The sequence below is a fragment of the Corvus hawaiiensis genome, chromosome 17, assembly GCF_020740725.1.
Source record: "Corvus hawaiiensis isolate bCorHaw1 chromosome 17, bCorHaw1.pri.cur, whole genome shotgun sequence".
NCBI lineage: Eukaryota > Metazoa > Chordata > Aves > Passeriformes > Corvidae > Corvus > Corvus hawaiiensis.
Genome location: NC_063229.1, coordinates 10,522,938 through 10,537,462, shown reverse-complemented (window position 1 = coordinate 10,537,462; position 14,525 = coordinate 10,522,938). Strand labels below are relative to the sequence as shown.

The following is a 14,525-nucleotide window of genomic DNA, read 5'->3' as shown; positions in this document are numbered from 1 at the left end:
AAACCAAACCTTAAAAAAAAAACCAAAAAGGCCCCAAATAGTAATTTTGATTTGTGTTAAGATGGGGTTGACTTGCTTGGAAAATCTGGTGTCAGCTGTGTATCAGGTATTGCCTTAGTGCTGGCTGCCTTTTTTCCCTTGGTATAAAGGGATATCTGCTCCCCCAGTGCTGGTGCTGAGGTAATGGGACGACTTGGAGCACAGAATTCCTGGAACAGGGTCCAAGCAAGACATTTGCATTGATAATTGGGGTCTTTCCAGCCCCTAAGTGGAACCAGACCATCTCCTCAGCCGTTTGTCAATAAACTCACAGTTGTTATTTGTAGCATTCAGTGCACGAGTTAAGCAACCTCCATCTGCCTTTTTGCTTTTTAAATTCTATTTAGGGAGAGTTTGGGTGTCTATGATGGCCCAAAGGTTTAACCCAGGGTGATTGGCTTGGACTAAGGTCAAAGCCAGAAGATTTAGGCATTGTGTGGGCACCTTGGGAAAGGCAGGCCAGAAAACAGCACCATGAACACAAGCACTGAGAACAGCTCCAGATTTTTCTGTGTCAAAGCAGGAATTTTTAATTCTGTATCTGAATTCCTTGAAAGCACAGGAGATTTCTTTCTCTCTTGCTTTTAAAGAAAACTGTAGCAGCTCTGAGCAACCTCAGAAACCCAACAGGAACTACAGAAGAGGTAATTTGTGGTATTTATGCATAGGGCAGTGACAACCCTCTCTCCGTGGGGTACCAAATGCTTTATGCTTTGTTTTATTAAGATTTGTTGCCCACTTTTTGCTCAGGGAAGCTGTGGCTGCCCCATCCCTGGAAGTGTTCAAGGCTGGGTTAGACGAGGCTTGGAGCAGTCTGGGATAGTGGAAGGTGTCCCTGCCCATGGCAGGGGGTGGAATAATATGCTCAGTTATGTCCCTTCCAAACCAAATCCTTCCGTAATTCTATCATTTAAGTGCTTCGTTTTGGTGTTATTCTTTGGTCTGTATATTGTGATGCTTTTAAGTGCTTACAAGATTATAAAACAAAACTGCAAAGGACTAACAAATGTTTGTTTATTATGCAAAATACTTTGAAAAGTGTGATATTTTCTTTCCCATTTAACTTGAAACTTCCAAAGGTGTCCCTGTTTCCTGCTGAATGGCAATGCATCTTAAACTTCGCTCAGTTGCAGGGGGAGACTGATGCTGACAGTCCCTACAGATGCAGCTGAAAATCTGGCCTCTGTCTGTAATGAGAAATGTCGCTGTCAGTCATTCCCTCCTGGCAATGAGGACCAAATCTGTCCAAAATAAGTTTTGGCAGGGAGCTGGGTGTCTCTCCCAGGTGCTCCTGGTGCTGAGGATCTCATTCCGGAGGAGCTCAGAGCTGGATCCTACAGCTGGGGAGCCCGCAGCACCATCGGGCTCCAGTTCATGATTCAGCCTCTGGCCCTGCAAAACTTACAGATGTGCTTAATTTCCTTAAGCAAACGAAACACAACTCCCCTTCAGTGCACATGCTGGGCTCTCAAAACTATTTAATGGGATGTGAGTGAGCCTGGACTGACTTCATCCCGGGGAGTCTGAGGGTGGGCGGAAGCCAGGACTTGTTGCTGCGTTCTAGGAAATCAGCGTGCAGCCTCCCAGGCAGAGATTTTATTTTATTTCATTAGCAAAGCCCCTAAAAGCTGTTTACTGCTGCCCATAGAAGCAGCCTCTTGCTTTTCATGCTTTATTTGGCCGCGGGAAGGGGCCAAGCCGTGCATGGGGAGAGGGAGGTGGGGGAATCCCATCCCTCTCCCTCTGTTCTCCCTCCCCTTCCTTATCCCTCCTGACGTCTGGGAATTGAAATCTTTAATCACGCCGAGGAGCAGATGAGGCGCCAGGGCAGCTTGTCCCACAGCTCCAGAATGTAGCCGGACCCGCCGCCCGTCCCGGCTGACTCCAGGGGAAGCCGCGCCGCTCCGAGAGGTCGGTGCCGCGTTCGCCTTCGGGGCTGGGTTTGCAGCGATGCCGAGGAGGGGCTGTGCTGTTTTGGGGCACGTGTGGGTATCCCAAGCAGGGAATTTCTGTAAGGTTTTGCTCTCTGGGAAGCTTGGAATTGGTGCAGCGCCGGGCAGGGGTGACAGGTCCCATCGTCTTATGGTGAAGTGTCTTCAAGACGCATTCCCTGACAGTCAGTCAGTCTAAATACTGCCAGGACTGCCTTGGCAACTCTTTCGGGGCTGTGAGGAATGCACTTTTTTTTGTTGGTTTGATTTTTTTTTTTTTTTTTGGCCTTCCATTTTGTGGTTAATTGTCCAAAACTGCAGGATATTGCTGCCAGAGCGTACTTGGAAGGGTTTGCTACCAGTGTGGGATTTTCCCACCTGGATGAGTGGGTGGGTTCAGCCTGATAGGCTGGGGGAGCTGCAAAAGCTCAGCCTGGGAATGCAATTGTACCTGTTTTGAGTCTGGTGCTGTGATGTTTGAGACCTTTTGTTCAATAGTGGAACTGAAATAGAGGAACTTTCCAGGAGAGAACAGAAAGGGGTTGATGAATTGGGGTTTTTTAGTCCGTTTTAGGTCCTTTAACCAGCAAAGCACTCGGGGAATGTGGAACAGATTTATTCCCTGCAGCTGGCTGCCTCGGGCAGGTCCCTGTCTCTTCTGCAGGGCTGCCCCTGGTGCTGCTCATGAGTCCAGCAGGGAGCGGGACACGAGGTGACATTGCTTCTGCCAGCACTTCTGTGCAGAGACAGTGATGACCTCTGGCATGAGGAAATGTCCCCAAACTGTGGCTGTGGAGGATGGAAATAATTCACAGTGCCTCCAAATCCTCACCTTTAGTTGTGCTGATTTAAATATGTGGCAGGCATTTTTTTCCCTTTAACTAACGTGACAACATGTAAGATTTCCTGTACAAAAAAGGGGATCTCTGACTGCCTTAACCTCCAAATCCCCTCCAAGCACACAGCTGGAGCAAGTGGAAAGGGGTGTGTTCCCGACACACATTTATTTTCCAGGCCCTGGAAATACTCACCACATGCTCCATATGTTGCTGCCTCCAAATTCCTTCCCTGGGGGTGAGTAACAGGGGAGAGGCATCAGCGTGCTGCGGGCTCCCTGCCTGCCAGCAGGCTGCTGTCACTGTGGTCCCCTCAGTCCCAGGGTCCACACTCAGCCTGGCTGGCTGGGGGCACCACTGATGGCAGAAATGGATGGGGAGGGACCACAGAGTCCTGGGGTGGGGGCTTGGCATGTGGCAGGCGAGTTGTGGAGAGGGAGCTCCTCTAGAAATGTGTTTTCCACCACTTCAGACAGGTGCATTTGTTATTCCTGATTTACAGGCAGGAAAATGAATGTTGGAGAAGAGGCAGAATGGCGATGGGTTTGCCTCTGAGCAGGCAGAAGAGATGAAGTCCCTGTTTCTTGCTTTAAAATCACAGTAAAGATCCACACCCTGGGGTCCAACTGTGCCCAATCTGTGTTAAAACCAGGATTACTGTGAGGGTGGGGAGGCCCTGGCACAGGGTGCCCAGAGAAGCTGCGGCTGCCGCATCTCTGGAAGTGTCCAAGGCCAGGTTGGATGGGGCTGGTGGAAGGTGTCTCTGCCTGTGGCAGGGGGTGGAATGGGATGAGCTTTAAGGTCCCTTCCAGCCCAAACCAGCCTGTGGTTCTATGATAATACTGAACTGATCCTTACTGATGCATCAGGGTGGAAGCTCCTGCCTGAATCAGAGCCTGCAGTAAGCCCAGATCGGTGCAGGCTGGAGGAGTTGATTTTTCTGGACTTCAGATCCCATATAACCCTGGTTAACGGGAAAAGATCACACACAGACCAGTGCTTTTGCCAGAGTTTGGCATCCTGTTTGTCAGGAGAGTTGCACAGAAATTTCAAGGAAATCAAGAGCACTTTGGTGGCATTACAAAATGGCAAAAGTGAATTTAGTGAAGTGACCTTGTTAGAAGATGTGAAGAAACAGAATTTACTCCGATATGTATAAACTGTTTTCCTTAGTAATGCTAATGTATTTTTAGTGCATCACATGAAGAAATCTAAAGCAATACTGTTTTTCTCTTGACATGTTCTTTTTTTCTCCATTGCTTGCATCTCATACTGAGGGCAGTTAAAGTTTTACCTGCCCTGCACCCTCTCCCACTGTGTTTTCGGTTGGATACAGCAGGATAATGCTGCGAGGAGGCTTGTGCTGATTTCATTGGGCTAAACTGTCCTGTTTGACTCCAGACTGCTGAAACCTGCCCTAATCCCATCACTGTTCACGTCCTTTCTGTGTTTCATTCATTGTTGTTTGAGGTAATTGTTACCTTGTATTTGCTATTTACAGGATCTTGTCAGAATTCTGAGAGAATTTTGACAGTTTTTTCAGCCAGTATGTGCTTTTTTTGGAACTGATATTATACTTAAATTTCTACAGTATGAAATTGCCTAGAATATATTAATTTTTTGCCTTATTTTAAAGATATTGAGCCTTTGTTGTTCCCATTGCATTAGTGGTTTTTCATCTGAAAAACAAACAGACCACACTGGAAGGACTGAATTTGATTAACTGAGGATTTGCAGCCCAGCTTTTGATGTTGGTATTCATGTGTTCTTATTTATTTGAACTTTTTGTGGATATTTTTGCTAGTAATTCCATGGGAAAGTGACCTTGTAATTCAAAGGTACCGTATATTTGCTACATTAAAAGTGAGGTGCTGCTCTGTTTGTTGCTGGGTTGTGTTTTCTCTCAGGATGGCACCACTGAATTTTCTTGGAGAAAGTTCCAGTGCTGCAGTGTGGGGTGGAGGGTGCAGCTCAGCACACCCCGGCTCCTGCCGGACACGGGGAGCCATGAAAAAACCGGGACAATTCCATCCGGGATGCAGGCTGGGGAAAAACCCAGACGGGATTTTTCCTGGAGTACGGAATGGGGAAAAAACCCGGACTGGAATTTTCCCTGGAGTATGGAATGGATTTGGGGGAAAATCCCGGACTGGATTTTTCCCGGAGTACAGAATGGATTCTTGTGAAAACCCGGACTGGATTTTCTCTGGAGTACGGAATGGGGGAAAACCCGGACTGGTTTTTTTTCTGGAATACGGAATGGGTATAACTTAAATTTCACACTTAACATGTTCATGTGTTCAGCTGAGGCTAAGCCAGAGGAAAATAAAGGGAGAGAGATTGAAAAGGGAAACCCCAGAATATTCTGTTGCTGAAAAATCCCTTTGTTTTGCTGTTTCTGTAATCTTTATAGTAAGCTTTACAAAGCTCCTCTGTGAGGTATCAGACAAGAATTTTGCAATCAGAACCTTCTGCTATTTGAGGTTTTCCTGATGTCCAAGCCTTCCTGCCCTGCACTGCTATTTAACCTGTTGCTGTTGTTTGTGAGTCTCAGAAGATCCCTCCTGCCTGCCTTCCCACACTCAGTTACCATCGTGGCCTATTTGACATGATCTATTGCTTTTCTTCTCACCTGAACAGATCAGTTCTTCCGTAATTCTTCCTTTCACAACTTCCAGAACTCTAAATTAATTCTTTTCCACTTCTGAAAGAGAATAATCCTTATGCCCAGTTAAAGCAAATCAGGAGAATGGAAAATTCTGTAAGAGGTGTTTTCAGAGAAGCCAGAACCTTCCCCCTGCTCTCTGCCACTCTGTTTCTTAGTTCAAGGAATCTGAAAAATGCCGACTTTTTGCTGCTATTTGGAACATGCACCTCTGCAGCCAGGGCAGGCTCTGCTTCCCTGGAGGTGACAGTCAGAGCCCTGAAACCCACCTGTAAAATGTTTGCTGTTTTTTATAAACAATGACCTCATTTTATTAGCTGGAAATATAAAGCAAGTGCTTCCCATGGCTAAAGGCTTCAGTTACACTGCAGTTGTTCGGTTCATCTTCAATCAAAAAAAAAGAAAAATCACAGACAGGGAAGGGTGGTTAACAACTCCCTGTTACAACTTGCATGTTTTTCCGTTCGTTCTTCCAGCAATTTAGATCTGATTTAAACAGATCATGCCTGGGTCACTCGTGCATATTTATTTTTCCTTGAAATTGCTACAAAGCTGCTGTTTTTGAAGGGAAACAGGCATTTGCCAGGAGCCTCTGCATACCTGTCCATCGAAGTGAATAGAAGTGAAATGTCACTGCAGGAGGCAGGGCTGGTTCTGCCAGAAGCAGTGAGGCTGAAATGTAGAGCACAGAGATGACAAAAGGCCAACAATGTGCGCTTAAAACCCAGTTTGTTGAGACCCACATGAGGGGATGGCACTGTTTCCATCGGGGTGACTTTCTGCTGACGTGAAATTCCTCACCCAAACTGAAGAGCACTGAAATTCAGGCCAGCAAAGCCAGCTGCAGGTGCTTGAGGTCTGTGGGCTGAGGCTGGCTATCCTCGGTCAGTCAGCTTTGGCCACGCTGCAGAGGTTATTTCTGAGTCACATTGATCCTCTGCCATGGCTAACTCTGTAACTGCCACTGCTTTCAGTCCGTTCAGTTAAAGCAAAACTGTTCCAGCAAGTCCTGAATGCAACTTCTTGGGAATGAAGTAAGAAATAAACCCTTTCTTTTTAAACTGTTCACATACAAACTCCACCGGGTCTGTGGATCCCTCCTGCTACAAAATTGCTTTATCACAGCAACTGAGGTATTTAAATCAGTGGTTTGAGGAGCCTGGCTGTTCCTCTTGATGCTTTTCATCTTAAGATCTGTGTGTGCATGGCAGGGACATGAGAAACGTGCTGTCTGTACACCTGTAATGATCTTGGTCATGATAATCAGAAATAATTACTTCTGTACAATTTAAACCAGAAGTTATTCTGGAATCTGTCTGTCCGGTCATTTGCCAGTGTTGCTCATTTCCACGATCAGAGCAGAACCCATGGCTTTGAGTTCCGCTGCTGAGATTGTCCTGCCCAGAGAGCAGTGCCCAGCCCCAGGCCCAAGCAGGCTGAGAGGAGTGTTCCCCACCAGGTTTAGAAACACAGTTTAGTCCAAGGCACTGAACAGCTGTATTGGAGAACCAAAAAAGATAAAATAATATGTAGGAATTGCAGGAAAATCTGTGTGTTCTTCTCCACCCACCCTTTCAGTGCCATCAATGATACCTTGAGCTGCAGATCCCAGGTTGTGGTGGCTTAACTGAGAGCTGCAAAAAACTGGATTTAGATGTGATTAAATATAACTTTTATTTCTCCCTCCTGACATTTGCCCTCTTGTAGGTCCTGGTCACAATGCTGATTCACACTTGGTTCTTCCTTGCCTGCCTACCTGTGATGAGCCATGTCTGGGGACGAGTGGGCCAAGGTAAGGAGCCTGCCTGCCCTTGTGGGGCTGTTCCCTTGTCTGTCCCCTGGGATAACCCAGCCCTTCCCGTTGGCAGTGGCACCACTGTGAGGGACATTCCCAAAGGCAGGCTGGATTTCAGGGGGCTGCTGTGCTCTGGTGTCTGTTGGTGAAGCTCCAAACAGCCTTTCCCATGCATGAAGAGAGATGAGGGATCAGGGGGCCCATCGGGGGAGAGGCTCTCTATCCCTCCCCACTCTGCCAGGCATGTCCTCATCTCTGGCAGCAATCCAGCCACTCCCTTGCACCAGGGATGCATTTCAGCCTGTGCAAGCAATGAGGGGGTTATGTGATCAGTGGGAGCCTGAGAAATAGGAAGAAAAAGGGTGTTACTTCTTTAGTCACGGCACCTTCCTGCTGCTTTGGGTGTATATGATGAGATGTGGTGCAACATCTGGGTGAGAAAGCAGGAGGTGATTCCTCCTGTATCATCCTGCTCCCCAGAGGGACCAGAAAATACCTACAGCACCTCAGCACAGCCTTTCTGATGTGGAAGAACCACCTTAATGTTATGCTTGAACGTTGTGTGGAAGAGCACAAAGGTTTCTAGAAAGTGATGGCACTGCAGGGCTGGGACAGATGTGTCTCCCTGCTGTGTATCTTCCACACTGCTGCACTTAAGCCTGGTCTTAACTCCCTGTCAGCTGGAGAGCAAGATTACAGCATCGAATAGTGCACATCTAAGGAAGGGCAAGGAAACAGTGGAGCTTTCATGGCACTGGGGATCATTTGCATCCAGCACATAATGGTGCTTTAGAGGATGATGTCCTTTCTGGTATGTCTGGGGACATTCTTGTCTTTTTAGCTTCTGGGCTCCTAGAGTGATGCCCAAGGAGCTGGACCACACTTGGCCAAAAGAAGACAACTCCATGTTTAATCTAACTCTGAATTCCCCTCATTGTTTCATGATCTTCGACCATTTCTCTTAGGCATGATTTTGGGATTTGCTTTTTGCCCTTCACCCCTCTTTCCCCTGTTTTCTTTCTTCCTCTTCAGATTTGCCTGGGGTGAGATGTGAATCTGCCCTTTGTTTCCCCAAATAGTTGTCTGCTTGTTGGGCAGCCTGCAGGAAGTCTCTGCAAGGAAAGGTTAAGGCACAGATGTTGAGCTGAGGCAAGCAAGACCTCACTGCCAGCTCTCACTGCTTTCCTGGGTGGTGACATCATGGCAGGGATGTCAGGAGGTGTCTGGGCATCATGCAAGACCAGAGCAGGGACTTGAGGAGCCCTGGGTGGCAGTTTGGCAGCACTGACCAGAAACTCCAGGTCAGCCTAAGCTTTTTTTTTTTGTGAGTAATTGTAAAGGGAAAGAGATTGGTAACAGCTGCAAGTGAGGGGAACACTTGGGTGCAGATGTTTATAGTGTGCTCACTCACTGCAAATTAGGGCATCCTGCTGGAAAGGCAGCTCTGGGCACGGTGTCAGAAGGAAGGGAGAGAAATCTGCTGAGTTGCCATCCTGCATCCAGCCAAGTGAAAAAGTTTCATATGGTGACATTTGTACGACAGGAATCATGGATTCAAGGAGTGACACATGAGCTCCAACCTCTAGCTGGGGCTAACAGATAGCTGTGAAATCTGGAGATGATAAGGGAATGTGCTCTTTCTTCTCTTTACCTCCTTGTCTGATACTATTTTTTTCCTCAGGATTTGTCATTTAGTTTGCAGCTCCCTGCAGCAAACTGATAGAAGCTGGTGCCCATGAGTTATGGTCCTGCCAGGAGCTGTTATTTACACTTTATCAGGTTTTTCTTTCTTTTTTTTTTTTTCTTTCTGTTCTTTCTAAACCCAGTTGGTCCTTGGAGCTGCCTCTGAAATGATCTTTGCAGAAGTGTGGGATCCATCACCTGGGGAATTTCTGTATTTCTCAGCAGCCCAAGCCTATTGAAGAGCCTTGCTGAGCCCATTTACGTGTTTGCTGCCCTCCCATTTCACGTTTGCACTGAACACTCTTGCTGTACAAAAACATTCAGCATGAAAGCTCCTGGAAGAGCCCTTCAAGACATGAAGGGTGCAGAGAAAGCCCTCACCTCTGTGGGAGGCTGCTTTGCCTTTCTGCAGGGGTATAAAATGAGCACCTGAGAAACTGCTCTTTGCATGGGAGGCTCCAAGCCTGCAGAGGTGCAAGGGGACTGCAGGAGCTGCCGTGCAACCCCAGGGGATGCTGAGGACTTGCCTGGGATGGTGAAGGTTCCCTTTGTACTGCAGCTGTTCCTGCGTCCTTAGAGGAGACAGCACACATAGGTTTTGTGGGAGTAATTGCACCGTAACAGCACGGACATATCTCCTCCTCCCCAGGGTCAGGCCGGCTGAAACTCACTGTCCTCTCAGAAGACAGGCTCCAGATGAAGTGGAAAGAGACTGAAGGGAACATCAGTGGCTACAAAGTTCGGGTAAAGCCCATGGCAGGTATGTGCTGACACCCTGGACATCAGACCCAGCAGAGATTTGTATGAGACGGAGGGACTGAGCTCCACCTTTCATCTGGTGGCCAACAGGACCTAAGTATGAGCATTATTTAGACCTTAAGGGAATAGAGATAAGGCAGAGGGACTTATCCTGTTCTGGTTCCAGGTGTTGATTTCACTGGGCTGTACATGCAGTATGATCAAGGAGCCTTTCTGGCCACAGTGGGAGCAGTCTGTAGCGCCACTCAGTGCAGGCACAGTCCCTTTATCACTCATTCACAGGAAAGAGATGAAATTCAGCTCTGTTCATCCCAGGGGAAAGGTTTAGCCAGAAATGCTGTTCTTTAGGACTCTGTGAGACAAATATGAAAAAGGTTCATTGCCTGGTTCTTCTATGGGAGCTCCCAGCTCTCCCACCACCTGCAGGGACATGGAATGGGAAGACTTCGACCCTATTTGTGTGGGGAGACTCATCCCTCTTGCTCCCTACCCCTACTCCCTGACTTCAGATGTTGAACCTGGTGGTGTTGGAAGGACACGATGTCCCGTAGTGGGGAGGAGGGACTGCAGGCATCCTTAGTCGAGGCTGGCATTCGGTTTCCAGTCGCTGCCGCTTTCCCAGTGAGCCGGAAAAGGGAGCTGCCGGGCAGGAGTGCGGGCGGCAGCTCCTGTGATCATCCGCCCGCTTTTAGCTCAGCCCCCACCTGTTTCCCGAGCTGGAGCAGGAGGTTTCCCATTCCTTCCCTGCCCTGCTCCTCCCCTGAGCCTCAGCTCAGCAGAGATTGATGAGCATCCCGGGAATGCAGGGAATCCCCACCGGCCTCTTAGCACATGCCTGAGGCTTTCCCTCTTAGGCTGGGGAGTTTCCAGCCTTAGGCAGGGGCACAGGGATGGCTGGGTCAGAAACAGATCCATCTCCATAATTTCAAGCTTGCAGACCTTTCCTGGTCAGAGGGGTTTAGGGAGCTGCTGTGCCTCTCTCTGGAGCAATCGCTGCCTCACTCTATCTGCTCGCTGCCCTGCCAACACAGAAGTGCCCAGTTCTTGGCTGGTCAAGGCATTCCAGAACAGGGTCCAACAGCCTGGGACATGGCTGTGGAGGGGTCTGGAGGCAGTGCCAGCCCCAGAAATGAGCTGTCTCCTGCAGGCAGCAGCTGCCCTTGCACAGAGATGGGGCAGAGACAGCACAGCTGGGATAAGTAAGATGAGTCCCAAGTGCCAGTGGTGACCTCCAGAGACATCGAGTCACTTCCTCATTTTGTCACATATAACCTCAATCAGTTGGGTGTCTTCATTCAGCAGTTGCCAGTCTTTACACTCTGAACACCAGCTTTTTACTCAACAGCTCCTTGGGAAGCTGGTGAGAGTTGCACTAATACTGGGTGGGAAGTAATTTCCTAATTTGGGCACATATCAGGGACTTTAAAAACCCCACCTCTATCTTCTCCACTCTACACTGAGAAAAAGAGTAAAAATCGGAGCTCCTCAAAATTTAAAGAATAAATAGGAGCTGACTGCGGTCCCTAGGCAGACATTCCCTGCATTTCGGTGCTGCTTTTGCTACTGTCAGCTTAACTTTAAGCTCTGACAGGCTCTGAACTGTGGTTTCATCCCACCTCAGGGGACTCGGAGCAAGAAGTCATGCTGAAAACCAAGACTCCCAAAGCCACGGTGGGAGGGCTGAGCCCCACCAAGGAATACACCCTGCAGGTCTATGTGCTCAATGGCTCCCAGGAAGCCCTGTTTGCCAAGAGGAAATTTGTGAGTAAGTGGAGAGGGCTAAATTTTACCACTCAGAGCTCCTGAGGCTCCTGGGGATGTGGCTGCACAGAGCTCATCCTCTGGCACACACCCTGCAGACTCTTTGGCAATCACAGAGCCTGGTACTGTTTTGGTTGGAAGGCTGGAAAGGGAGATCGGGAAGATTCAGGGGATGAGGGAGGGACTGTGGCTCACAGGCCTCTCTAGATGGGCAGTTTCTCTGTTTTTGGTCTTCCTACAGTAGAGGAACTCAAAAATGCATCCCAGACTAGAAGTAACCGAAGGAATGCAGGAGCTGCATCAGGAAAGAACCTCACCTCCTCGGGGAGCTCGGCAGCTGAGCACAGTTGGGTGGCAGAGGCCACCCCACCACCCCTGAACACTGCTCTGTCCCAGACAGGTGGGTGCTGTCACCATTCTGGAGTCACATGGGATTGATTTTGAGCCACGGACTGTGCTGTGCTGCCATGGCTGGAGCACACAGCTGTCCTTAAAACCATTCCCACTTTCTCCCTGCAACCTTCCTTCATCAGATATATTCTGTCAGTGAAACTTGCTAGCCTGGTCTCATCCTTTGCATACAATTCTTAGCTACAGGAACACAGTAAAACACTTAAAAATATTTGCCCCTCATTCCAGCCAAGCTGACAATGCACATCCAAGTGTCCAAATTCAGCAGATGCAAACTTATCCTTCAACTGAATGTGGATCCTTGGAGAACAAGCTGCTCCCTAAGCACTGCGGCTAATGGTGCTTTTCCCCCTAAGCTCTGTGTTCCAAGGCTGGCTGCCGGTGCTCTACAAGAAGGATTTCCTCAACCTCCCTGGCTGAGGACTGTATGTAACTACAGAGTCTCATGTTTCCACGAGCTCAAAAGGGAATTACACCTGCTGATGGAAGAAAGATCCATCATGGCCATTATCCAAAAAGTCTTGGGTGTTTGTGAGCCACAGATTGCTGAGCTCTGGAGAGCAACTGGTATGAAGTCCCTTGGGATGTTTTCCCTGGTTTATATTTTACAAACATTCATTGTTTTTCATCATCAAGGATAATGGGAGGGACAAACTTGCTGATGTGATCCGTTACTAACGTTAACTCCTGAGCACACGTGCAGCCCTCTCAGAGAGGTGTGAATGAAGGTGGTGTCAGTCTATGCACCTATTTGCATAAATCTGTAGGAGTTTTACCCTCTCTGAGGTCCTTACACCTGTGTCAAGTGTGGCTCAAATCAGCTGAGAAGTGGGGTTCCATGGGGATAACACAGTTAGGGACAATGGAATTTTTCTATTTGGAGCACAGCAAAGGACAGAGCTGAAAAGAAAAGGCAGAAGGGGATTCAGCCAAAGAGCTCCGGAGAAACGACAAGAAACCAGCCGAGTGTGGAGGCCAGTGTGACAGAAACAACATCAATAACCCCAAAATCATCCCCGCGTACTCCTGAAAACACAGAGCGAGAGTCTCCAGGAAAAGAAAAACCCCCAAAGGATTCACTGAGGCGAGGTGAGAAGGGGTTCAAACATGTCTTGCTCCTTCTTCCCTGCTCTTTTCCCTAACACACACTGAATTCAAGCTTTCCACCCCACCCTCTGCCCCCCCAGAGTACAGTGCTGCTGGTTGCGCTTCCAATCACTAGGTCATGCTTTGGGAGCTGTCAGAGCTCACTGGAGAAATTTGGAGTTCTGTAGAACAACATGAATTCTAAGGAAAGCTGGAGTTAGGCCAAAAATTCCTTCCAGATGATTTAATTTATTGATTTTAATTGATTTGGCACTATTCTCTCTTCAGTGTTGTCATCTCCCCCTGCTTCTGGCAGATTCATGTAAGCATTTGTGTTCTTCAGCAGAGCACCCCCAGCCATGGACCTTTCCAAGGTGTTTCCTTTCCAAACACCAGGGATGTTTGTTACCCAGCCTGCTCCTCCTTCTGGGCTTGTTCTTCGTGTTTCACAGATAACTGATCCATGAGGATCCTTCAGATTCAGTTGAGACTGAGATGGCTCCCAGCTTGGCTGAAATGGTGTGAATGGGATGGGCCAGAGAATCTGTGTCTGTGATAAGAGACAGGCCCCTTTGGAGCCTGATAAATCTTAATGGGATAATCTGTTTCCCCTCCACCAAAGATGCAAAATCTGAGAAATACTCCAGGAAGATGCATTCAATTAGCAACATGCTGTATCTTATCCTCTGCTAAGCTGAAGGCCTGGGGTGGGGACGAAGGCAGGGCTGGAGTATCCATGGTGCCAGCAGGTTTTTACGGGGAGATTGGATTTAATATAAAGCCATGAAATAATTGTAGCCCACAGGGGATCTCGTGATGGAATGGAATTAAGCAATCACCTGCAATTCTTGGAGACTTAGGCTAGATAAAAGGAAGCACTGGGCTGGGGCTGAGACGGAATGGAGCTGACAGCTTGCAGAGGGCAGTGCTTGGGTTAGCACACGCTTCTGGAGAGCATTAACCCCTTCTTTGCAGAGGTGCAGCTCCACACCACTCCGTTTCTTGGTACTGACATGGGTTATTCTTGGCTCTGTGGTTTTCACGAGATGCTGGCATGTGCCAGACTGGCAGATGGTCTATTCCACCATCCAGACAAGGCCCTGCACAGCAGATTCGCTTTTTAGCTTAAAACTGAAGCGGGTTTCCTCCTTACAATTGGTTCTCTCAGTATCAAACCTTTCCCCTGCAGGCTCCCAGTTTCAGTGTGACACACCTGCAATGACTGATATCGTCCTGCTTGTGGATGGGTCCTGGAGCATTGGACGCAACAATTTCAAGCTCATTAAGGAGTTCCTGAGCAATCTGATTTCCCCATTCAGTATTGCAGAAGACAAGATAAGAGTAGGTAGGACATGCTCCTGTTTCCTGACCTTAGGATGTTGATGTTTGAAGGGGCCTTGGTCTCTTGCTATGTGCTCCTCTTGGGAGCTCTTATTCCTTTAGGATGCGGTCCTAGAGCTGCTCTTGGCAGCTTTTCCCATCTGGTAGCAAGCTCTGGCCTCTAGTGGCTGTGAAAAATATCTGCACAGTGAACAGAAGTGCTGTCTTTGGGCAGCACC

The 14,525-nt window shown here is 48.3% G+C and overlaps 1 protein-coding gene across 2 annotated transcripts in view; it reads left to right on the top strand.

The window, feature by feature from the left end:
* Window positions 1–1,632: 1,632 nt before the first annotated feature.
* Window positions 1,633–14,525, top strand: part of COL20A1 (collagen type XX alpha 1 chain) — a 51,669-nt gene continuing 38,776 nt past the window's right edge. Inside the window, exons 1-7 of one of the 2 annotated variants that reach the window (XM_048322150.1) lie at window positions 1,633–1,950; window positions 7,179–7,263; window positions 9,599–9,709; window positions 11,330–11,473; window positions 11,711–11,869; window positions 12,769–12,969; window positions 14,156–14,311. In XM_048322150.1, the coding sequence (XP_048178107.1) occupies window positions 7,191–7,263; window positions 9,599–9,709; window positions 11,330–11,473; window positions 11,711–11,869; window positions 12,769–12,969; window positions 14,156–14,311 (844 nt within the window). In that variant the 5' untranslated portion in view covers window positions 1,633–1,950; window positions 7,179–7,190. The remainder of the gene's footprint in view (window positions 1,951–7,178; window positions 7,264–9,598; window positions 9,710–11,329; window positions 11,474–11,710; window positions 11,870–12,768; window positions 12,970–14,155; window positions 14,312–14,525) is intronic. The other variant, XM_048322151.1, reaches the window with a different exon arrangement.